This window comes from Prunus dulcis, chromosome 4, assembly GCF_902201215.1.
Source record: "Prunus dulcis chromosome 4, ALMONDv2, whole genome shotgun sequence".
NCBI classification, from domain to species: Eukaryota; Viridiplantae; Streptophyta; class Magnoliopsida; order Rosales; family Rosaceae; genus Prunus; species Prunus dulcis.
Genome location: NC_047653.1, coordinates 4182637 through 4207107, shown reverse-complemented (window position 1 = coordinate 4207107; position 24471 = coordinate 4182637). Strand labels below are relative to the sequence as shown.

Here is a 24471-nt window from a genome sequence, read left to right as displayed (position 1 = left end):
TAAGTCTTGTCTCTCTATTCTATTTTTGTGTTGGTATGTTTTTTGTTTTTTTCAAGAGTATTTTGGTCACTTAAAGTCAACCTGGCTTCCCAAAAAAAAAAAAAAAAAAGGAAAGAAAGAAGGAAACTGTAGGTAGATATAATTAGAAAAGCCAGATCTAAAATCTCCTTAAATTAGGAGAAAATGAATATTCCATATTTGAGGATTTTTGTAATTGCTTAGACTTACTTAGGATGTTAGCAGTTTGATTATGAGTTGTGTCAATTTTGTTCTTATAGGTTTAATTTGAGTGTTTAGTTATTAAACGTCTTTCATATTGGGTAACAAGTTTTAATTTAGAAAGTTTCTATTGTCTGCTGGTTTGTTAACAATTACAAAGTTTGATGAATGGCAATTCTCTATTGTCTTCTGTGAGATCATGATCTTCAAACTTATATATGTTTACAGAACCTGCATATATATATATATATATACATATATATATGTATATGCAGATAAGCATTAAAAAGCCATGTGCATGAATGCATGCACAGACATCCTAATAAAGTTCCCCAATTGAGAGTTTCAAAGTGGACTACGACCCAAAATATCAAACCAAGTAAGGCTACGTTTACTCGTACTTATATGGTTATAATACCTTTATCATACCATTGGTCTAATTACATAGTACATTGTAATCTAACCTTGTCTGAAATTATAATAAACGTAATGACAAAAGGAGATTTAAGCAAAAAAAGAAATAAGCCAAGAGTCGATTATGCACTCTATGATGTTAAGGCCAATTCAGCTCTAATGATCCTTTTACACTGCAGCATCCTGTTGTATGTGAGCTTCTAAATGACTTAAGATATATGTGCACACACAGTACTTATGTATATATCTACATACACATATACATACACCAAAATAGGCCGTACCTGGTGTTGTTTCTGGCAAAGAAAGGTCCTAGGAACAGAGATTGGAGGTCCTAAGCTTATTATGTGTGAACCAAGGTACACATGATACAAGACAGCTGAAGTGGACTCAAACATATTCCTTTTAAACACAAATTTACTACAGCGGACTAAGACAAAGTGATTATGAGCTGTCAGATATAGCCAAGCAAATACTATCAAAATTGATGACTTAATCAACTTCTGCTCTTAAAGGGTGCTTGACTGCTATTGATCTCTGCATTTCTGGTCTCACATTATTAAACCTTGTCAGAGGCATATGAGTGACCACTCCCCTGTGTTTCTATTCACTATACATCCACATTCAAAACTGGAATGAGGTACTATCTGAAATCCTTGGGAATTGCAGGCTATTAAATAAAGAACTATGCCTGCATTTTACAAGTATTGAATATGACACTGAGGCACCTGTTTTCATTCTACGTTTCTTTGCGACTTGCAATTTCCGATATTATCCTCTAATAGATGCAAAAGGTGTTAGTGACAGGTTGTTTCATGACCCTGGTTATAGCAGGTGTACTATCTGTAGTTCTATGACATTTGTTTTGCAAGGTGTTCATGCATTGTTGATTTTTTTAAGCATTAATGGCTCTTCTTCATTCAGATTCTTGCCGATAGGATTGCTTTAAAGTTTCTCCTGCATGAGCTTTTCGTGGCAACTTTTTTTTCCTGTTTGTATTCTGTGTGTTCTTTTCTCAAATGCGCTTTTATGAGAATTGTCGTTTACCATTTATTATTCTTAACCACTATGTCCTGTAGCTTCCCTGCAAACTGATACAATAGAGGTAAGGATCAAGGCCCTCTTCATCGCTTCATTGTTTGTGCTTCTGCTCCTGCTAGTTTTTATCTTCTTCTTCTTTTCCTTCTTCTGAAAGGCCTCATTAAGGGTCTCCGTGTTTTCTCCAACAATGAATTTCCTTTTGACCCCTGACAAAGGAAAGGAAGAGAAGCATGTGGGTGTCCAATGCTTGTATTGCAAAAAAGTATTCAAAAATCACCAGGCTTTAGGGGGCCATCTTAGCGCTCATCAGGAAGAGATCAACTCAAAGAGGAGCTGGAATTATCCTAGCCATTTCAGCAACTCAGCAAGCATTACTAACAATAGTCCTCAACCTTTCAGCATGCGTCATCCTGAAATTTTTTCTGGAGGCCCTCTCTTCAGTGAGGTAACCCCTCCTTTGGATTTCTCCAAGAGACTCTACTCAAATGAAAATAGCTGGGTGAATATAAGCAGGTTCTATGAGAACAATACGAGCGCTATGCCTCCAAAATGTTCATCTAGTAGTGGTCATGCTGAAATCCAAAATTCTAAACCTTTATCCTTCATAGCACCTGCTCCCTCTGGTAGCATGGTACCAATTAGTGTTCCTTTGGATCCTCCATTCTGTTTGGTCTCAAATGGAGTTTGTCAGTTTAATACTGATCAATTTCGATCTTTTAGGGATGGTATGCCATCCTTTTCTGCAAATGCCATGCCATACTTTCAGGATCACAACTGTTGTATGATTCCATATCCTGTGAATGCTGTAACTGATCTTCATCCAGATCTCAGCTCAAAACAGTCACTTTGCTTCAAGGAACCTATTACTATTGGTTCCTTGCCTCCAGATCCCAGTGAATCTTCAGGCCAAGGTGAAATTGGTCGGTATAAGACACAAACTGTCTCAACCTCTAAAGGTCGCAAGAAGCACTGCATAGGTGGAGCCGGAGGAATTGCTGCTGAGATAATGAATCCATCAAAAAGGCCTAAGAAAAACTCCGAGTTGTTGATGGAAACAGATAAGCCTCCACATCCCAGTCAATCTTCAGACCAAGGTGAAATTGGTGAGTACGAGACACAAATTCTCTTAACCTCTAAAGGAGGTAAGAGGCACTGCTTAGGTGAAGCTGGAGGAAGTGCCGAGATGATGAATTGTCAATGGAAAAGGCCTAAGATCAACTCTGAGTTGTCAATGGAAACTGATAAGCCTCCCAAGAGAGAGCTTCTTCTTTTTAAAGATGTGGAGAACTGCTTTTCCAGGGCAGGAATATCTTCTAATGCGGGAGAAGAGGAAGGCCAAATGGATCTCGATCTCTCTCTACATCTGTAGCTTCATACTGGTCTTATTTATACAGAACTCCAAGTGACAATGGAAACAGATACGCCTCGGAAGAGAGAGCTTAAATTTCTTTTAAGATGAGGAGAACTCCTTTCTGGGTCATGTATGTCGTTTTATCCGAAAGAGGAAGGCCAAATAAATCTAGATCTATCTCTATATTTGTAGCTTTATACCTGTTTTGTTTATACAATGTGTTTTCTAGCAGTGAATATATTACATATATATATGTAAGGGTTTGATAGAAGGAATGAACTCTCTCTCTCTCGGTCAAATGAAAAGAAAATTTTATTTATTTATTCATTAATGCCTTCATATTTTTACTGAATCTATCATTTTCTTTTTGTTCTTAAACAATGCAAATAATTTAATTCTATAATCCTTTTTATCCTTGGAATTGCCATTAATTAACATTAAGGGTGTCAAATAAAGCAGGGAAGCATTGTTTTCATTTATATTTCCTTGCAAATAGTTCTTATATTGAAATAAATGTTGTTTTAGCCAAATAGACAGATATGGTTGTTGTGACTGTGCCTCTTTGGTTTATTACTAACTATAGTGTGCGCCTTGAATTTTGGTTTTATAATACTGGTGAAGTTATTGATCCAATTCAAACTTGGTTAAGCCTTAAGTGCGTCTTGGATTATTGTTGTCCAATACAGTTTTAGTCCGTATCCTACAAGGTTTTCAAGTATTGGGTTCCCTCCTTCTTTAATATCTTCTATTATGCATAGAATTTTCTGATTTATCTTACATGAGTTGAAAGCAACAAGTTCATTTCTGTTATCTTTAATAAGGTTATACAGTGGAGTAAAGTACCGCCGTATTGGTAACTTGTATATGTTCCTTGCTTTCTCAGAAATGCTTGTTATTGTTAATTCTTAAACCTTTTGCAGTCGCATGCCCACAGAGAATTCTATGGTATGCACGCTGTTGAGTTATTTTGCAAGTATGTATTCATCTCTCTTTCTTATCATTGTTCTTTTGACATAATGGTCTTATTTCCTCAATTTTTGGGTCAGTGATAGCAACGGCTCCTTACTAGTTAAAAAGCAGCTTGCCCTGGAGATGCATTTGGTACCAGCTTTAATTCGTTTACTCTTTCTTTTGGTTTTCTGTTTATTGTGCTTGAATATTTGAGCAGTAAAAAGTTCGACCACATTAAGCATTGTTAGCTGTGCTCAGACTATCAGAATTCTATTACTTGAGCATTTAATTAACATGTGTGTTGCTGTTTCCTTGTTTCTTTTAAACGATCTTGTTAGGCTTCATTGCGTTATTTTTATGGAACCATCACAGAAAACTTCTTGCTTCTTTTGTTTTCTTTCTTTCTTTGTCGATTGGAAATTGTTCTGTTTTTATGATCATTCATGATCAAGGATATTAACGAGCAGTTGGAATCATTTGTCAAGATAATGCCTCCTCTAGAATCTTATTGGAAATACGTCCTTGTCTGTTTTTGGTCTGCATTGGAAGGTTATCCTGTGTGGCTCAATACGGCAAGAATTTATTCAAGTTTTCGCCAACCTTGTTATGGAATTGTAGAAGAGGATTTACATTCATTTGCCACCTCGTTTTGACAGGTGCATGCCTTTTGAGGTGGCAGGAAATAAGATTTAAGAAAATAACATAAGAAGATTCAGGTAGGAAATTATGCTCATCTGTTAATGGTCACCACTGTTCCAGATTTGCTCATCTGTTAAAAATTCAGTTTGGTTTACATTTCTTTTTATGGTAATTGAATGAATTGTATAACCACAAAAAAAGGGGCCAACCCCTATCAGCAAATTTATTACTGCACTGGTAAGTATATTTGGTTTTACTTTTTCTCTCAGCCTTCTTTATTAGTTACTGCACTGGCAAGTAAATTGTGGCAGATCGGATCTTCCTGTCATCTTACTGAAATAAGCAGACAATCCCCAAGTTACGTTTTCTTGAATTTCTGCAAACTTTGCATGTTTTGCCAAAACTTAGAGCTGAGAAACACAAAAGGGAAGCTCCAATTCTAATCCAACAAGAATAAGACTAGCACTATGATCTGTAGTAGGTGCGAAAATGACATGCCTACAATCGGCAAATGCAGTGACGTAAATCGGTTGGTCTTCAATGGGATTGGGGGGGGTCAAAAAGCCATGCTCGTTTCATGGTCATCACTCATCAGCCCTCCATCCAATATCATTTGATTATTTGATTTTGATTTGATTTGGACCAAACCAAACTCATTATAAGAGATCTTATTGGGATGGTAGGATGAGGTGCCGTGGAGGAGGTAGGTTTTGAGCAAGCAAATATTATGTGGATTCGGTTTGATTCCCACTTGCCTTTCTTCCCTTTTCAATATCGTCTCTCTCTCTCTCTCTCTCCCTCTATTCTCTAAAGAGTAAAATACCAAACGTATCTCTAAATTTAGACCACCAATCCATCTCTTTCTGGTTAATAAGATCAGACAGCCCTTTTCCCTTTTTTTCTTCTTTTTTTTTTGGTTAAAAGAGAATAATGGTATCTTTCTTCTTTATCCGTCTGATTACCTCCACTCCAAGGTTCAGTTTTCTAGATCAAAATTATTTTGTTCCTAGTAAAGGAGAATATATATATGGGAATTTTATAAGATAGAAAATTGAGATTTCATTCAATTTTATGCACATAGTACTAGTTTAATACACACGGTTGATTTGTTTCTCAACAACTCATACATTTTTCCATTAATGATTGTCTAGTATAGTATCAGAACTTTGATTATAAGAGGAACATCATATTCAATGACCATTGAAGAACCCGGGACGGTCCCTAGAAGGGGAAAAAACTTACCTATAACAGGGATAACACTGTTTTGCTATTCCCGACCAATAACACAATGGCACGTGAAAAAGTTATCCTATGTGTCACTACGTTATTGGTCAGGGATTGTAAAAAGTGCAATCCCGTTACATAAGAGTTTCTCTCTTAGAAGGGACTAACCTGAGCTATATCATCCTAAAATTTAATTTAGCCCATTTATGCCTATTAATGACAATCATGCCACTTCAAATCCAAAGACTCACATGTTCATCGCCAGAGCCGGCCTTGGGCCAGGGCCACTAGGGCTACAGCCCGGGGCCCACAGCTGAGGGGGGCCCAAATTTTTTTTTTTTAAGCTTATGTATATATTTGTATTTAAAAAAAAATAAAACAAAAGGAGTTGCTGCCTGTACCTGTCAGTGAAAAGGGAAGGCAATCAATCCAATCAGTCTTTATACTCAATCTCTAAAAGAAACGTATTGACTAAGGAAGTTCATTATTAATTAATTATAAAATATAATATAAAACAAATCAACAAATATGGGGAATCAAAACAGACTCTTATTAGCCACAAAAAGAAGGAAAAACCCTTCGACTTTCTCAGTTCAACCTTCTCAGTTCATAACACAAGCAAAGCAACGCAAGCAATTTTTTTTTTCCGGTGATTCTCCTCTTCTCCAACAGAGTTGGAAAATAAATCATCCACCAGTTAGACCAGTGCCTTTCTTTGAAGGTATTTTTTTTTTTTTTAAAGATACATATAGAATCTTTTTGTACTCGACTCTTGTAGTTGTTTTGTGTAGAATTGTGGTTTAATAGGATAAATAAAATCATTTGGTAATAATGATCAAGTGTTGAAAAATTGCTGTTTGTGCTTTGTGATAATTTTTTGCAATATTGTGGAAGCCTCGATAACTTTTAATGCTTAATACATGTTTGTTTTCAAATATTATAGGGATATGCAGCTCGGGAGTTTGCCAAACAAGGGCTTAAGCCAGGTGAACTAGCAGTCATTTCCAAAGAGGCGGTATGTTTTCTAATGCTTTTTCATGCTCACTTTCATGTGTTTGTATCCAGTTGACTGAAGTTTGTGAGATGCTTTATGCGATTAATTGTTAACTTTTTCTTATTTATTATTTGATTCAACAGAAAACTTGGCTGGGATTCTTTTTCTTTATAATTGGAAGTTTCAAGTGGAAGAAAATATGCTCAAAATCCAGGTTTTATTGTTCTTTGTTAATTAGTTTTATTGTTTTTTTTATTGTGTTGTGTTTATTCTGAAAATTAAAAAATGTTTCCTAAGAAACAACTTTCCGGAAATCTCAAGAGACAAAGAAAGAAAAAAGAAGAAGAAATTGCTCCAAGTTTAAGAGGATCTTTGAATAAATATTTTGTTAAACAAACCAATGCTTCACTTGAAAATTTAGAAGAAGATTTACCAAATGAATATGAACAACCAATTCAATTGGAAGAATTAGTAGAAAATGAGAATGATGTGAATGAAGAAATTGGTGATCTAGATGAAAATGGAAATAGTGATGAACCTTTCCTAGATGAAAATGAAAATATTGATGAACCTTGCCATGAAAATGAATGTCCCGAAACAAGATTTGATTTGAACATTTATGATCCACGAGTTTGGGATAATCTTGATGCAAAAATGAGAGATTTACTTGTAGAAAAAGGTCCCCTAAGAGAAACTAATCTCAAATTCCCCATGGACGAACACATTTTTCTTCAAATTATTATCTTCGTACGTTACCAAATGGGGAAACTAAGGATCGAAAATGGCTAGTGTACTCAAAGGAGTTGGATAAAGTGTTTTGTTTCTGTTGTAAGTTGTTTAAAACAATGAATTCTAGAAAATGAGTTGACTTCGTTTGATGATAATGAATTGAAAAGTTTTTGTGTGAATCTTGAAAATGCTTTAAAACATGGTGATGTTTCTGATGTTGATGCAAGAGACTTATTTTCAGAATTACAGGTGTTGCAAGTGATGTTACCAAAAGAAGCATATGAAACAGATAAACCATGGACATCCATTAAAATTCTTGAGTTTGTAAAGAGTGTGGATATGTTTCCTAATGTAATGGTTGCTTATAGGGTATTATTGACTCTACCTGTGATTGTGGCATCTGCTGAAAGAAGTTTTTCTAAATTAAAATTATTGAAATCTTATTTGCGGACCACCATGACTCAAGATAGGCTAAATGGATTAGCGATATTATGCATTGAAAAGGATATGTTAGAAAACATTAAATATGATAGTATAATTGATGATTTTGCATCTAAAAGTGCAACAAGAAGACATTTTAAATGATGTTTTGTGGTTTAGATTTCATTGCTATTTTTATTTTGTAGGTACATGTGATGATTCTTTGCTTCGATTAATTGTGGAGGATGAAAAGAAGATTGATCAAATCAAGAAATGCTTATGCAGATTCGGGAGGAAGCATATAGACTCAAATATGTAGTTTTCGTTTTTTGATGCAATGTTTACAATCCGGGGTACTCTTTTTCCTTCGTTTGGGGTTTTGTCCCATTGGATTTTCCCTAAACAAGGTTTTAATGAGACCCCAAAGTGTTCTTCCTTATCTTTTGTAAATTCTTATAATTTTAATAAAATTAATTAGTTGATAATTTTTATTTTTGTTTAATTTGTATAAAGGGGCACACTTGAGAAAATTTGCCCTGGGCCTTAGAAAACCCAGGACCGGCTCTGTTCATCGCTCATCTAACAATACACTCAAGGAAAAGAAGATGATGAGACAAACTAATGGATTGAATTCTCTTTGACTATTCCAGGACATTCTTGTGTAGGACATCTCTGAAAAATTCTCTCTAAAATGAAAAGGATTTCCATCTTGTTATTACTTTTTTAGTCTACTGCCAACTTCTTTTTATTTATATATTATTTTTATGAACAGTCTATTGCTAATTTCACACATAATCCCTTTAAGTGAAAAAAGTTAAATAAATAAAAGAACGAATTGGTAAGCTGCATTAACTGCACCTTTATGTTCTACTCCTTGGTGTGTATATAAGGTAAATTTAGTCCACCTTATTTTAAAATCTTAGGTCCATCCCAAGAAGAATCGAAAAAGACGTATGTGAAAATTCTATGTTACACGTAGAAACAACCAAATTTTAGTTCAAATGTACTACATAATGAAACCACATTAATAACGTTATAAATTAAGTAACTACGAAAAAAAGTATAGTTAAATTAAACGTGCAAGTGGTAACAAAGTCTAGAGTTGAACTTGAACATAAAATAAAATTCTGGATTAAACATAACACTTTTTAGCTAAGAGGCTTAAGCCTAGAGTCGATCTTCCTTTTGAATCTTCCAAGTAAGAGTGCACAACTTGCTACACCTTCATCAAGGTGCGTGAGAATCACCGTCCAGCTTCTGCTTCTTTGCTGAGCACTGTTTCCTCCAATGACTCGCTCATTTGGCGCGTAGTTTTTGCTTAATCTAGAATCAAAGAACCATGTTTGCCACAAAATAAAAAAATCTTCTTTATGAGGAAGAATAGCCTGATGGGTCACCCTCTCTATTGGGATGCAATAACCAGACCTCTATAAATCTCATAAAGTCACCATCTTTAATAACAATATCTCAGCTTTTCTGGTTGTAAGTTAGTGTTGTTGCAAGTTTCCTTCTCCTTCTTCTTGTTTCTGCTATGTTGGTTTTGTTAATAAGTTGTACAGCGTATTTATGTTCTGGGTTCAGTGTTTGATGGATATTCAAGCTGATGAGGCCACAAAAAGTCCATTGAGATGTGATTTTCGAACTGGGTTTTTGTCGGCGGTTGGACTTTTTCACGATAGAGGACAAAGAGCTTAGATTTTGCGCTGCTTCTGAGGTATTGTTTTATGAACTTGTGAATTTTGGGTGTTTTCTGTTCCTCTCACCAGTAGGATGAAATTTCATAGCATTAGATTTTGAATTTGCTGTCTTGATTGGCCACAGTGGTTATGGTGTATATAAAGTGAAGAAAAGCTTCTTCTTTTTTCTGTTCATACATGTGAGTTAAGTTTGGATGTTTAGATGGTCGTTTATTTGTATGTTCGTTTTCTGATCCTGTAAACGGTTTGGTGCTCTACGTTTATGTAAATTTGGATTTTGGGATTCCTTTTGTATGCACAAAAACTGTGAAAGCTTACTTGAGGATTCGGAATAAATTTGTTTCTCTGGATTGGGATTGGATTCTGTTAGTTTTCTTAGTAAAGACTATCACAGGCAATAAATTGCATTTGAAGTAAGGGCCTCCTCATTTTTTTTTTGAAGTGCCTTGATATACTTTGCTCAAAAGGAGAAAGATGCAACGGGTTCGATTGTCCTCCCAACAGGCACCCGTACACAAGCTAGGGGATTCTCAAATTACATTATCCCCAAAGTTTAGGTTAGCGGTTATCCAATCTTCTTTGTTGAATCCTTCCCCAGACTTAGAGTTATCTCACGGGGGAGAACCCCTCATTCCGGGCCTTCCTGATGATGTTGCACTTAACTGTCTCCTTCGGCTTCCAGTCCAGAGCCACACAGCAAGCAAAGCTGTCTGCAAGCGTTGGCATCTACTGCTTGGTAGTAAAGAGCGGTTTTTCACTCGAAGAAAAGAATTAGGCTTCAAAGACCCTTGGCTTTTCGTCTTTGCCTATCATAAGTGCACTGGAAAGATTCAGTGGCAGGTTCTTGATCTCACTAATTTCTCTTGGCACACTATCCCTGCCATGCCCTGCAGAGAAAAAGTTTGTCCCCATGGATTCAGATGTGTTTCAACTCCCCGTGATGGCACCCTCTTTGTTTGTGGTGGAACGGTCTCTGATGTGGATTGTCCACTTGACTTGGTCCTGAAATATGAAATGCAGAAGAATCGGTGGACTGTGGTGAATCAGATGATAAGTGCTAGGTCATTTTTTGCAAGTGGAGTTATTGATGGGATGATTTATGTGGCTGGAGGAAACAGCACAGATCTTTTTGAGCTTGACTCAGCTGAGGTTTTGGACCCTGTTGAAGGGACTTGGCATCCCATTGCGAATATGGGAACAAATATGGCCTCTTATGATGCAGCAGTTCTCAATGGAAAGCTTCTTGTTACCGAAGGCTGGTTGTGGCCTTTCTATGTCTCTCCCAGGGGTCAGGTTTATGATCCAAGAACTAATAATTGGGAGAGTATGGCTGTTGGACTGAGAGAAGGCTGGACAGGTTCAAGTGTGGTGATTTATGGCCATTTGTTTGTGGTCTCAGAGCTTGAAAGGATGAAGCTTAAAGTTTATGATGCGGATACTGATAAGTGGGAAGCAATAGAAGGGCCCCCTTTGCCAGAGCAGATATGTAAACCCTTTGCTGTGAATGCCTGCGATTGCAGGATATACGTTGTGGGTAGGAACCTTCATGTTGCTGAAGGTCACATCTCAAGGGTTAGCCGTAAAGGAACTTGTGAGAAGAAGTGGTGCTTTGGTGTTCGATGGAATGTGGTCGATTCCCCAGATTGTTTCTCTGACTTGACACCCTCAAGCTCACAGGTCCTGTTTGCTTAGCTTTTCATGTTTCGTCACTTTGTATGTCCTTAAATAAGTTTCTATATAAAATACTTAAGCTGTACTGAGCTATAATGGTTGTGTGTAAAAGGGTTTGGTGGTTATTGGAATGTATGAATTTAAGTATATGGTTGTTCATCCTTTGATTTTGCCTTCCGTTCTTGCCTTCATCCCTCAATATGTGTTGCGTCTACTATTGAAAAGTAATTCAGATAGATTGCTCTGCTTCTTCTGCATCATGAAGTAGCAGGTTTTTTTTTTCTTTACAGTTGAGGTGGAGAAAAGATTATTTAGATTTCATTCCATGTTTTGAATATGATACTTAGATGAGTGGTTTAGGTGCTAGAGCATCTGCATCAGATTTTTTAGTGCTTAACATTGATGGGGATTGACACGTAGAACAGATTGATCGCGAAGTTGTGAGCTTCAAAGAAAAGGTTGAACAAACAAATGAACAGAAAGCTTAGGTATACATCTGTCCCTGAACCAAACTTTTAAGTCCATGGTCTTTTGAGTTCCATGGTTGTTCATGTATCAAAAGCTTAAATTAGGAAATAATGATTCATTTCTGGCATCTGTGGTTGAGAGAAGAGCTGAGTTTGGGGGTTAAAAATGACACCACATCAGAGAGAATGAAGCAAAGCAACAGCTGGTGCAACAGTGACAGACATACGATGTGGTCACCTTCCAATAGTAGTTGACTAATAGCTTGGAGTCGAAGAAACCTGGTAAATTAAATGAGAATTCTTGTAAATTAATAGCTTGAGGTCAGCATTGGTGCTGGCAATGTCAGCGGTCAAGAATGTCAGGGTCTGGTCTTGGGTGAGCTTGAAGGAGGGCTTGGTGTGCTCGCTGAGGCCGAAAAGGGAGGACCTAGCTTTGGGGAGGGAGGAGGAGAGCTGGATATGTATTAGTCCTTGTTGTGGGATTTCCCATCTTTGGTGCTTTGAGTCTGTCTATTCGAATTCTTTGCCGATCTTTGGTTTCATTCATAGATGCATGCATGATTAGCACAAGTGCCAATCAGATTTCTAATATAAACGTGTGAAAAACTTGTCTCCAATCTTTTGGTACGTGTAATTTGCAAATTTGGTTAATTTCTTGACCCATTTGACATAAAGGTAAAAGGAACTTATGATCTATATACCTATATATGATATAGGATTAGGGTGTTCCAATTGGATTAGGATTCTAGTCGGATTTGTTTGGTCGTTCATCTATATATCTATATGATCCTTTATCCACTAATCCATTTAAATGCAAATAATTAAAAAGAAAAAGAAAATAATTATCCTCTATGGATAAGATAAAATAAAAGTTCGAACAAAGAAGCCCTATCTTTCCTTCCTTATTTCAAGTAGCAATAGAAACAAAGTAATAACATCATATTTTGTCCAAGGAAAACAACACAAAAGGATAATCAAGACAATAATTTTTCTAGTCCTATTTCTTCATTATCCATGCGGACCCTTCTACAACCATTATAAGTACACACCAAACTTATCACCATAGTCACAATCACTCTACAATAATTAAATCACTCTACAACAATTCACCATGTTGAGCCGCAGCGGAGGAGTCATTCGTCGTCGTCCAGGTACGCTTTACATTTCATCACTCGGGGGGGTGAACGTTGGTCAGGGCCAGCCTACCTGAATTCGCCCCCACCACAAGCACTCCCAATGCCCCATTTCTTATCAACATCCCCATCCCCAGCTGAGGAGTGCCCTCCTCCCTCACCAAACCACTCTGTTGAGTCTGCGACAATGAAGCTGCGTCGCATACTCAACATTGAGGTTGATAAGTAGAATCTATGTAAGGAGTTGACATACCCGGCCTCAGCTTGAGACCATGTGTGTCCACCTAACATCGGTGGGTTGAGTTATGATATTTCTATTGCTGGTTATGGTCTTATTCAATGCCAAACATTTGATAGGTCTCTGACAATTACACAAATTCCTTTGTGAGGAGGTGTAAAAGACTATAGATTGACCAATGGAGTAAACCCTTCCAAGTCTTGTAAAAAGATGACTCTAGATTGACCACCAATGTTACTTTTTAAGAAGGGTTTATGTATAGAGATGGCTGCATGTAGGGGACGTGTGAAGCTGCCATGGAGGTGGGTGCGCACTTAGTCTCTAATGGAGAGGGCTACCACTTTTATGGTGTGAAAGCTACCTATACAAAATAGGTGTACACAATAAATTAGGAGAAGGCTACCTATTAGGGTTGAGTGAAAGCTAATGTTGAGGTAGGTACCTATATATGCTTCACTTCTAACAGAGATGGCTACCGCCCTAATAGAGTGAGAGCTACCACATTAACGGCTTCCTGTTGTGAAGCTAGTACACCATGTAGTAAATATGGAGAGGGCTACCCATGAGAGACCGTGTGAAAGCTACCATTGGAGTAGGTATGCACTTAATTTCTAATGGAGAGGGCTACCGCCCTTATAGTGCGAAAGCTGCTATACAAACATCCTTTTAAAAAGAAAAGAAAAAAAGAAAAAAGAAAAAACTTTGTATTGAGTTAGAGTTCACTCCATTCGACTTCAAGTGCAGAGGCTTGAATAAGACCAAACAGTATTATATTTTGATATGTTGTAATTGATTTTGCACTACCCCTCTGATGATTTCCAAGTCTTAGAAAGGACAATGGGCAGAGGGGTAAATGCCAACCTATTGATTTGGGTTTATTTGCTTATAGATACGCAGGTGAAATAGGTACCTACAGGTGAGTTGATGTGAGTGCACTGAAGACCTATGCTTCCGAGGAGCATGAAGAACCACTTGGAACAAAATGAGTTTACATAGCTTATAATCCCTTGTATTATACAAGGGATCAAGTTTTGGTTGCATCTTCTGTAATTAGCATTTCTCTTGTCATGAAAGCTTATTACTATTAGTCGTCTTGTATTCTTGTATCCTTTGTGCCCTTTTTACATATTCCACTGTAAACAATTATTATCTATTAATCTTGATATATAACTAACTTATCATAAAATTCATTTTTTCTATCTAGGCCTCACTTAATATAACAATGCCAAAACTTTCATCAATCCAATCTTTCATAAATTTTTTATTTATCCCATAATTCTTGTTTAATATTTTATTTGAATCCTTGTTTAAGTTTCACCATGAGCATGAGATTTTCTCTCTGAAAATGGTCATGTTCAAGACTGCTCTGGTTCTTGTCTTTGAAAACCATTTTCAGGTTGGGCTTTGTGAAATGGGCTTCCGTGAGGGTTAGTTTGGGTTGGGTCAGTGTAACCCAATTAGTCCAGTTTTCCGTTGGCCGACTAAATCCCAAGTAGCAGCACAGATAAGAGTCCTCAGTTGATACTTAAGACTGAAAGAAAAGCAACAACACAGAGAGAGAGAGAGAGAGAGAGAGAGAGAGAGAGAGGAGAAAATGGGAGCGATAACCAGCGCAGTGATAGCGATAGTGGGGGTGGTGCTGGGTTGGATAACCATCGAGATTGCCTGCAAGCCTTGCCTTGAGCAAGGCCGCCAAGCCATCGATCGCAATCTTAACCCCGACTACGATCCCGATGACGACGTCGTTTCCTCTGATATCCGCGCCCCTCTCAACCCTAACTCCACCGCCACCACCATCCATGTCGAGGTGGAGGAAGATCCCAAGGCCGCTGCTACCTCCACTTCTGCTCATTCCGATGCGCTCAAGGCCGTCTGATATTGCCTCTTCCCATCACCAACGTACACTCAGTTTCCTTCTGTAAAAAGGAAAAAGAAAGGAAAATCAATTAGATGAGTGAGAATGATGTGAAATTGAAATCGAATTGTGTGTTTGTATTGGAATTTGGATCTGTAATCTGTTTATGATGCAATGTACTGCTGCTGCCTTCTTCCGTTGGAAAAGCTTCTTCCAATTGTTTTGTTGTTGCAAATCAACTATGATCCGTCACCGTCTTTACAGCAACACTTAATTTTTGGATGAATCAAATGTGTTTATAAGGAAGATCCCTACTGCTAATGCACATTCTATAAGCAACACTTATTCTTTCGTTGTGTTTACCAAAATAAAATTTTAGAAGAATGAGTTGAAAGTTTCTAGTTCATACGGGAAATGCTTTTGTTGATATTTGCATGGGGAATACGTAGCAGAATTCATTAGACACCCATAGGAGGATAATAAGAGATTTTTATTTTTTATTTTTTATTTTTTATTTTTTATTTTCTTTGTTTACATATAATATAACCCTATTTCAGAAATAGAAAACAGAAGAAGAAGAAAAAATATCTGCAATTGATTTCTTCAAGTACTAGACTCTTTCGCATGAATATAAATATGAAAGCGGAGACTAAAATGTTCTTTACAATCGTATTGATCGCAACAAAAATTGAAAAAGAAGAAAAAAAAAACTACCAAGGTCACTGTACATAAAAACAAAGACAGACAGGGGACTGGACTTCACATCCTGTGCCTCTTCCCTCTTCCCTCCTCTTCCTCTTGAAGATAGAAGAAATATTCCCGTGTCATTTACATGGAGAAACTCCAAAATCTGCTGCAATTTTTTTCTTTTTTTTTCTTACGCTAGGTAGTTGTAAATTTGAGGGTTGTTCTTGTCCCGTTCTAGGTACTCCCTGTCAATCAGGCTTTCAATCCTTTTCTTCAAATCTGCCGGCTTTATCGGAAATTTAAGCTGCTCACCAAAACACAGACCAACACATAGTTTCGCAATTTAAACTCATTCCTTATTTTTAGAACATAAATACTTATTTATAAAGTTGAATAAAATCAAATGCCTTTTTTTACCTGTTGGAACAGTTCTGTTATCAGAAGAGTGTGGCTCAGCACCTTCCTAGTTTTCATTATCCGAACAATAGCAGCATCAACCTGCAAGACATCAGGTAATGCAACATTTTCAATTGGAAAGACAAGAACAATCTGTTTTGGAATTTGGGATGAAACCAGCATGTGTGTATAGGACAAATCTGGAACATACAAAAAAATGAAAAAGAAAAAAGGTCAACCTGATATTGGCGGTCTTGAAATACTCTTTCAGTGGTGCTCGTGTTCTCCTCCACTGTTTCCTTCATTTGGATTGCATTCACCTGCATTCATCAAATAAAAGCTTCATCATGTGAGTGGCAATCTAAAACAGAACTCCAAAATAAAATCATCCTGTAGCGAACATGAGAGTGATGTATTATAAAGTGAGGTGAAAATTGGCAGTCTATGACGTTTGGACATAAAAATTCACTTTTGAAACTTCAGAGGCCTATAATAAGCTTTGTGCTTACGCAAGATTGGTGCCTTCTGATAACCATTGTTAATTTGTTACAACTGGACATACAAACCAAAGTACCTTTATGCGGTAGAGAGGAGCAGTAAATCCGTCATTGAACGTAAATGTATCGTCATCCTCCACATCTCTCCCTTTGGGAAACTGTAACAAAAATTGAAAAAGGGAGAAAACAAAAGGCAAGGATAAGAGCTAAGAGCCGACATCTCCAATTATGTTACAGATAAATATTTTACAGATGAATCTGGCAATGAACGACCACCCGGCCACCCACCTTTTGCAGGACGCGAACTTTTCCACATGCAAGGGACTGCAGAGTTCTTCTCAGTTCCTTGTCCTCAATGCCAGTTGAATCCTTAATGTCTTGAAGGCTTAGCTTCTCAGCATCATTAAACAGCATCAACACAACAGTCTGGCAAACAAAACAACCATACTTAATCCACTTGAACAGGTAGAATTTAAAGAATTCTCCAGGAAAACAAATAACTAATGCTGATAAACAGAAGCACAAGGGCCTAGACGCAACCAACCTGAAACAGAGAAACTGCAAGCTCCTTTTTACCCTTGGGAAACTCTGCTTTCAACACACAGTGACCTAATGAATTTTGCCACATTAAACGCCTACCGCTGTACTTGCTTAAGTAAAACTCTTTGAAGATATCCTATTGCACAAAGAAAAATGAGAGTGAGAATATTGTACAAAGCACATTAATATTGCCAGCAACAAAAGCATCTGTTGTGTAGCATGTACTGAACCTGGTAGACATTCAATTCATGAGGAAGTCTAACATCCATGGGAGGATATGTTGGCCAGTACCTGTACCCAGCCACAAAAAAACCACTTCAACTCGTTGTGGACATAGAGAGATAAATAATGTAGATAAAATTAAGGCAAGATTTAACTAGAGTTCTTTACAATGTTCACATATAAAATGTATACTTTCAATTAAAGATATATGTGCAAAAAAACAAATGCATTTAAACAATATATCTTATTTAATAGATCAAAATGTGCAAGAAAAATGGCATAATTGAACCAAAATGTCACCAAACTTTATGGACAGTTTAAAACTAAACAGATTCATTTTATTACAAGCTACACTTCTCAATTTCAATCATATTTTAAGGGAACATATTGAACACAATGTAAGGAACCAAACCAAAACTTTTCGCATGCCACGTTCTAAAACAAAAATGAAAACCAAAACTTTAAACATACCCAGTCGTAAGGACATGAACACTCATCTCAATCCCTGACGGGAGCTTTGTCCTGGCCTGGGATGATTGTTTGAAGGACTCATTTATCTCTTTTGACAATTCAATATCCTGAAAAGGTGTACATGCAAAGCATATCATTAAACATTACGTAGAAAACTAGCCACAGAAGCTCATACAGTTAATCACAAATCCATATCTACATAAAGTGAATATGATTCTGAGAAGAAAGAAGAAAGGGGCTGATACATAACATGACCATGAACCCCAAACTAGCTACAGGAGCTCAAATACAAATGGACTTGTTACTAATATAGAAGGTCAACAACGTGCAATTATTTGTCTTTTTTCTTATGTTGCCCACCAAAAGAAAAGAAAAGACACACAACGCATAAGATGGGAAAAGTTGATCTCCACCAACACACTCCACCACATCCTTCTATTTTTCTTCATTTTGTAACAACCCTATACATCCTCCCTATTTTCCTTCCCCTTGTACTAAACATGGTAACTACATGAGCAAAATGGTTGACTTAAAAACCACAATGTGTGCAACACATTTTAGGAAAAAATAATAATGACCCATATTCAATGCGCAGATTTTGATCAGCCAATGGGTATCACATTTCTTCAAGTAGAAACACACATTTCATGTATCCAAATAATGCTTGCATTGCTAATGAAATCTATGATCTGTGACAAAATGCTCCCATAGTCAAGCCAAGAGTACCAGACAAAAAGAAAAACAGCCAGATAGTTAAGCATGCAGAGTGTCTCAATAATACTATTCTAACTACAGCATCTTCTAGCAAGTAACCGGGTAAAGCTAAAATTAGGACAAGAACTCGTTCAAACATAACAGTTAAACAAGCCTGTAAAAGATCCTTTCATCATTAAGCATCCTATAGAGATAAGCAAACATTGGACCCACAATCAAAACCAGATGGTCTGGACCTCATTTTTCCAAACAAATTGCACTCTAATAGTCAATCTGATGTGTCCTGTCAGTCCGAAGAAAAATAGGTAAGAGGCTGGTCAGTTAGACAAATTCTGCCATCCCTAGTTTTGGCATGAGATACTGGGAGGCAATATTAACTAATCACTAATCTTGAAAATATATTTCGTATGATTTAGAAAATCGCACACCTTAAACATTCCTTCGAGTTTGTTCGTAAACTGACTGCCACACTCAGTCTTCAGCTGTACAGATAGAACTTTGTTAGTACAATCAAGTGACGGTGAGTTCACTATGCATATAAGTCGTAGAAAAGAAAACTTCATCATTAACCTTGGAAATCATAGATTTCTCTGCGTCGATAGAAGCACTCTTTCCCAAAAGTAGTCTTTTCGCAAGATCCTTCTTATAAAATGCTTCAAATACATCCTTGCCCTGGATTAGCATGAAAAAATCTCTCATCGGTTTCATTTTGCAGAAACTCACGAGCAGTTACCAACAGTTTGCAAGTATCAGTAAGAGAAAACATGTACAAAACAACTGCTAGTTCATACAGTGAGGAGGTCAACTTATTGAATTTGGTTATTAACACTTCAATCTTACCTGTATAAACCTGAATAAAACTAAGACTTTATCCAGCATTCCCTCCAATTCCTCTTCAGAAGTACCCTTATTCCCAGCACGAAGCTTCTCGTCCAAAAACTTTGCAATCAGCTCAGCAGGTCGGTTCTATCAGAGATTAAAAAAAATTCTTGATCAAATATGTCTATTGTCTACATAAATTAGCTATAATGAGCAGCACAATGAAATTGAATTCCAAACACACCGGAAAAAGTAGGGAAGGGGGGAATGTACATGGAATCAAGCTAGTTAGATTCAACTGAAAGACAAAAAGATTTTATACATGGTTACTTACGATAGAAAGTTATAACCGAAAGCAAATTACATGGTTATCTATGATTAGAATGTTATAACCAAAACATATCTGATTCCTCACCAAGTAAAACATACTTTCACATCCATGATCAGTTATTTGCTTAATTGTGCTGTCCTACCATGCAACACTTGAAACCACATCGTAGATGATGGGTTCATTTCCTCAATTTATTGTTAAAGAAAATAAACACATAAAACAAGGGGGAAGTGAATTGGATGAAAAGCTACCTGACGGAGATTAATAAGATGCTCAAATGCATCCTTTATGGTGTTGCAAAATGCTTCATTCTTGAAAAAGCTTTCTTCCCATATAGTGTCAAGAGAAGCCTTAAATTCCAAAAGGGAAGAAACCATTTCTCTATCTTTTTCTTCATCCATGATCATGCCCTGACCTGTCCTCCGAATGTATGTACTAAGCGCTTGCCTCAGTGATTCAAGGGCATTGACTCTAGAGAAAAGAGTGTACATCCTTTGAAGATCCTCAATTCGATTCCCATCCATCAGCAATGTAAATCCCTAGAATATATATACACATAAGAGAAACAGTGATTACTTAAATTCAATATATAGTGACAGAAAAAGTAAAACATAGAATCATAAAATTCATAACCAGATAAAAACCTTGTCGAGAATGGCAGGTATATGGCGTTCTAAAAGCTGCTTTTCGGCTGTTGCAACTAATGGCTTCCTTGTACTTGCATCCAGGTAGATTAAACATCTTTCATGTTCTTCATGCAACCTTGTCTGCAACATGTTATCCAAAAATCTCCAATGGTAGGCATAAGTCATCATAGTGCAAAGAGACAAGCTAGATAGGTGCAAAGTAATTGGAACAAGTCATTATGTTCAAAAAATACAGACATGAAGAAAAATGCTGCAATGGAAATCAAATAGACCAGAAAATTTAGAGAGAGAGAGAGAGAGAGAGAATATGCACCTCCACATGCTTCAAGTAATCTGGAACATCTGCTTGCTGCATGTATTTCATACCTTCAGCGGCATAAAATTCCGAAGTGCACTCAAGAAATGGCTTCTCAAAGCTTTCTGAGTAGATTCCTAAAGCTGTAAACATCTTCAAAAGATGGTTAAGTAGAGTCCTAGCCACCGCTTCACCCAATCTGAAAAACCAAAACCACAATATTGCAGGTTACTTTGTGCAAAAGTAAACCCAACAGTTAACAGAGAGGCTTGTAATACGTTAAAGATCAAAGTTCAACTCTCAGGTCTTGATTAACACTTGGGTGGAAAATCATATAAAGGATAGGCAAACAGGGTATGGTGAACACATATTGCAATGGGATGATGACAACTTTTATGGCTGATTTTTAAAAAACCAATAAACTTTAATGTTTTGGGGTGAGAAAAATGTTTCTTGTTTTTTAAAACTTTTACTCTTTAATTTCCAATAAGCTGATTACTTTAGGGTATGGCTGCTTATATGACATGCCACACATAATAGTCATGGCCAACCCATAAATAAGCCAAACATGGCGCTGTCAATGGCAACCTTACAGACACAACATCATGTAATAGCCATCTTTTAACTTAATTTATTAAGTTCAAAAACCCATGAAGTTTAATGTTTGGGTAGGAGAAAAACGTTTCTTTTTTCATTTTACTCTCTACTTTCTAAAAAGCTTTTTACTTTGTGGTGTGGCTGCTTATATGGCATGCCACACATACTACTGATGCCCAACCCAGAAATAAGACAAACATGGTGCTGCCAGTGGCAACCCTTACCGACCCCACATCATGGAATGAAAAGTTGTATAAACATTACATTAGCATATGCATTAAGTGGGTTTCTCAGTGAGATGATGAGTGGCACAATCTTGCCATATATTATTAACTTAAACATGACAAGTTTCTTATGAAACTGCGAAGATCTAAACGCCTATAACATATAACATAACATCCCTGCGAACATTCATCCATCAAACCCTTGGCTAATTGATTCCCAATCTAACCTACAACAAAAGAACCCTCACGCACCTTTAGAAATAGGAGAAATATGGGAAGGGCATAAAATTTACAGTCTTGAAAGTTCACAATCATTGTTGAAAACTACAATTCCCAAACCTACTTTTCCCAAGTCATATTGCCTTTTGCTTAAATTGATAGAATATGGCTAACCTTTCTTTCTCGATCAGTCTTAAGAGGCCCGTGACAGTTTTGTGCTCAACTTCCGGAGACAGAGAAAGATGTTTACGGAAAAGCTGCAGTCCCATGTCCCACAATGAACGCACATTTGGTGTTTGTTTCACATATGTTCGATCAAGATACAAGGCTATACCGCGAATCATCAACATCTGGTCACAAAGATCTTGCCAGCATCTCTCAACAAGTGATAAAAAAACCACCAAGTCTGGGCTTTGGCCAACCAAAGATTGCAGTGCCGCAGCTATGTGTCTTTCACACTCCTTTTCAATTCGTTGATAAAGACTTCCTCCCATCTTGTGCAGGCAAAGATCATTAACGGCCTGAGGAGAACATAGTTTGTTTTCTGTGAATTCCTTATGCATGACATATGTCCACAATGAAAAAAAAAATGCATTTAATACGAAGAGAAATGTGATTGTACTACCTGATAAAGCTTCTCCGAGTCACAAGAATCAGGTTTCTTTAAAAATATAGCACAAATGGCTGACTTCAGCTTTGCCCATGTTTCCTCTTCAAAATTTGTGGGCAACGTGGGTTTAGCTTTATTGAGGCAAAAGGAAAAAACGAACATGAAATATGTCAGTAACCTTTTTCAGTATGTATTCCGCGGGAAAATGAACATGGCATTGTAAAGACTCTGGAACTTATGTCATCATTAATAGAAACACTGTAAATTCTATCAAGTTAATCAAGTGCTATGCACTGCTATTTTTGCTTATATATAACAGCGCATAAAAAGCACTAACACTAATTCAGACCTAATCATACTAAAAATACATAAGGTAATAAGCTCCAGCTATATGTCATGCAAAACCCTCACTTCACTCATGCACCGAGTACTTCCTAAGCATAGAGAATCTGGGAAAGCAATGCTGGAACCTAATTCAGATTGCCATTAACAGAAATGGAACTTCCCAGTTCAATCACTGACCAGATAGTGGTCAAGCAGCCAAGTACAGTCACCCCAGGTGAAACATTCTTCATCAAAAACATGCAAATTGCATGGAACGCGCATGAAAACTCAAGCACCAATGTTAAAAACATTAGCAGCTGAATTACCGTAGAAATGAAATTAAGGACAAGCATCTAAATCAAAAATATAAAAGGAATTCAGGGTTCCCGCCCTATTACGACACAAATTGCAATATTGGATAATACCCACATCAAATTTAAGCATCCATGTCGAAACCAACCTATCAATTCGACCTAATAGCAGAGCCAAAAGGCCCAAAGCCCAAAACCTAATTCAACAAATCGCCCAAGCCCCCAAACCCCGAAGCAAAATCAAAGATGTTATTCAATCCCAAAAAACCTAGAAATCACTATCCGACTAGAGCATATCAAAATTATAGCTTTGGGATCAAGAAGGCGTACCTTTCAGGAGCTTGATGACCAGCTTCTTGGTTGGCTGAGGGGGCTGGGCCTTTTTGCGGGACAAATTGGCGGCGACGGCACGGGAAGAGGGATCGTCGGACTTGAGATCTTCGTCGAGGGCCATGGTAGAGGGGTCGAATACGACGTCGTTATCGGGGTCCTGAGAAGGGTGAGTGTGAGGATGGTGGTGGTGGTGGTGGTGGAGGCCATTCTTGCTGGGATCGAGGGAACAGGCGACGGCCTGAGACTTGGCCTTTTTCATGGGTGGGCCTGAAGAAGGGTTGAGAGAGGAGGAGGTGCTGCTGCTGTTGTTGTTGTTGATGGCTGAGGAGCGTTTTGTGGGGTGAGACATCAAACTCATTAACAGCGCATTGTAAGTGAAAGAGATAGAGGGAGAAAGAGAGAAGAGAGAGAAACCAAAGACAAAGCGAGACGAAGATTTGAGAAGCCAGCAGCTAATAGATAGCCCGATATGAGACAGAGATAGAGAGAGAAAAGAGAAACAGAGCAAGAGAGAATGTGTATGTTAATTCTCTCACAATTAATGACCAAAGATTTTTTTTAAAAAAACAAGAAATGACTACAGATTTTGTCTTATGGTTTTATGGTTTTCTTTTTATTATGTGATCCATGCGATTTCGTATAGTTTATACAAGGCTTAAATGCTAAAATAGTCCTTGTGTTTTATTTTGTTGGCCAATTTAGTTCATGTGTTTTTAATTTAGCCAATTTGGTCCTTGTGTTTAGCACTGTTAGCCAGTATGGCCCATTCTGTTAAAATTGCCGTTAAATAAACATGATAATTTTTTTTTTCTTCTTCTTTCTTTGAAAACCTATAAATTTTGTTGAAATTAATTTATAAAAATTGAATTATTTTAAAAACATATTAAAACTTCATTATAACTAAAATATAGCATTAGAAAAAAGATTTAAAAAAAAAACAGGATGGGCGCAGGGCTACTCAGCAATGTGGTTAGAAGGAGTGGGGCGATGACTGCATGGTGAAGATTCTACTGGGAGATGGTCAGGAGTTAGGGATTGTTCTTGAGAGAGAGAGAGAGAGAGAGAGAGAGAGAGAGAGAGAGAGAAGGGGAGGGGTGGGGTGGGTGGCTATGACTTGGGGAGTTGGGGTTTTTGCGTGTAGGTGAGTTGTTGCTGGGGAGAAAGGGTGTTGCTGAAATTGTGTTGTCCTTT

General features: G+C 37.3%; 4 protein-coding genes across 4 annotated transcripts; 3 read left to right on the top strand and 1 right to left on the bottom strand.

Annotated features, from left to right (window-relative positions):
* The first annotated feature begins 129 nt into the window (after window positions 1-129).
* LOC117625046 lies at window positions 130-3222 on the top strand. The gene has a single exon (XM_034356610.1). The coding sequence runs from the start codon at window positions 1862-1864 to the stop codon at window positions 3041-3043; it is 1182 nt and encodes a 393-aa protein (XP_034212501.1). The 5' UTR covers window positions 130-1861; the 3' UTR covers window positions 3044-3222.
* A 5986-nt stretch (window positions 3223-9208) lies between these two features.
* Window positions 9209-11527, top strand: LOC117624389 (F-box/kelch-repeat protein At1g30090). Its single transcript, XM_034355596.1, has 2 exons — window positions 9209-9696; window positions 10122-11527. Exon 2 carries the CDS (start codon window positions 10154-10156, stop codon window positions 11369-11371), a length of 1218 nt encoding a protein of 405 aa, XP_034211487.1. The 5' UTR covers window positions 9209-9696; window positions 10122-10153; the 3' UTR covers window positions 11372-11527.
* A 3199-nt stretch (window positions 11528-14726) lies between these two features.
* On the top strand, window positions 14727-15249 carry LOC117624390. Its single transcript, XM_034355597.1, has one exon. It carries the CDS (start codon window positions 14783-14785, stop codon window positions 15062-15064), a length of 282 nt encoding a protein of 93 aa, XP_034211488.1. The 5' UTR covers window positions 14727-14782; the 3' UTR covers window positions 15065-15249.
* Window positions 15250-15616: 367 nt separating this feature from the next.
* Window positions 15617-23868, bottom strand: LOC117624304 (cullin-4). Its single transcript, XM_034355462.1, has 17 exons — window positions 23278-23868; window positions 22328-22443; window positions 21877-22223; window positions 20681-20861; window positions 20365-20487; window positions 19972-20259; window positions 19411-19536; window positions 19141-19242; window positions 18999-19052; window positions 17857-17963; window positions 17394-17454; window positions 17168-17299; window positions 16912-17049; window positions 16701-16781; window positions 16366-16446; window positions 16148-16228; window positions 15617-16034 (listed from the first exon to the last, which is right to left on the bottom strand). The coding sequence occupies exons 1-17, from the start codon at window positions 23636-23638 to the stop codon at window positions 15921-15923; spliced, it is 2493 nt and encodes an 830-aa protein (XP_034211353.1). The 5' UTR covers window positions 23639-23868; the 3' UTR covers window positions 15617-15920.
* Between the last annotated feature and the right edge of the window lie 603 nt (window positions 23869-24471).

What these genes read in the sequence shown, in the direction of transcription:
- LOC117625046 (XM_034356610.1), top strand. Translation starts at nt 1,862, where the DNA reads ATGAATTTCCTTTTGACCCCTGACAAAGGAAAGGAAGAGAAGCATGTG.
- LOC117624389 (XM_034355596.1), top strand. Translation starts at nt 10,154, where the DNA reads ATGCAACGGGTTCGATTGTCCTCCCAACAGGCACCCGTACACAAGCTA.
- LOC117624390 (XM_034355597.1), top strand. Translation starts at nt 14,783, where the DNA reads ATGGGAGCGATAACCAGCGCAGTGATAGCGATAGTGGGGGTGGTGCTG.
- LOC117624304 (XM_034355462.1), bottom strand. Translation starts at nt 23,638, where the DNA reads ATGAGTTTGATGTCTCACCCCACAAAACGCTCCTCAGCCATCAACAAC. An exon ending in ACTCGGAGAAGCTTTATCAG is followed by an intron (nt 22,224 to 22,327) that starts GTAGTACAATCA and finishes TGTTCTCCTCAG; the next exon opens with GCCGTTAATGATCTTTGCCT. An exon ending in CTCCTCTCTACCGCATAAAG is followed by an intron (nt 16,447 to 16,700) that starts GTACTTTGGTTT and finishes TGATGAATGCAG; the next exon opens with GTGAATGCAATCCAAATGAA.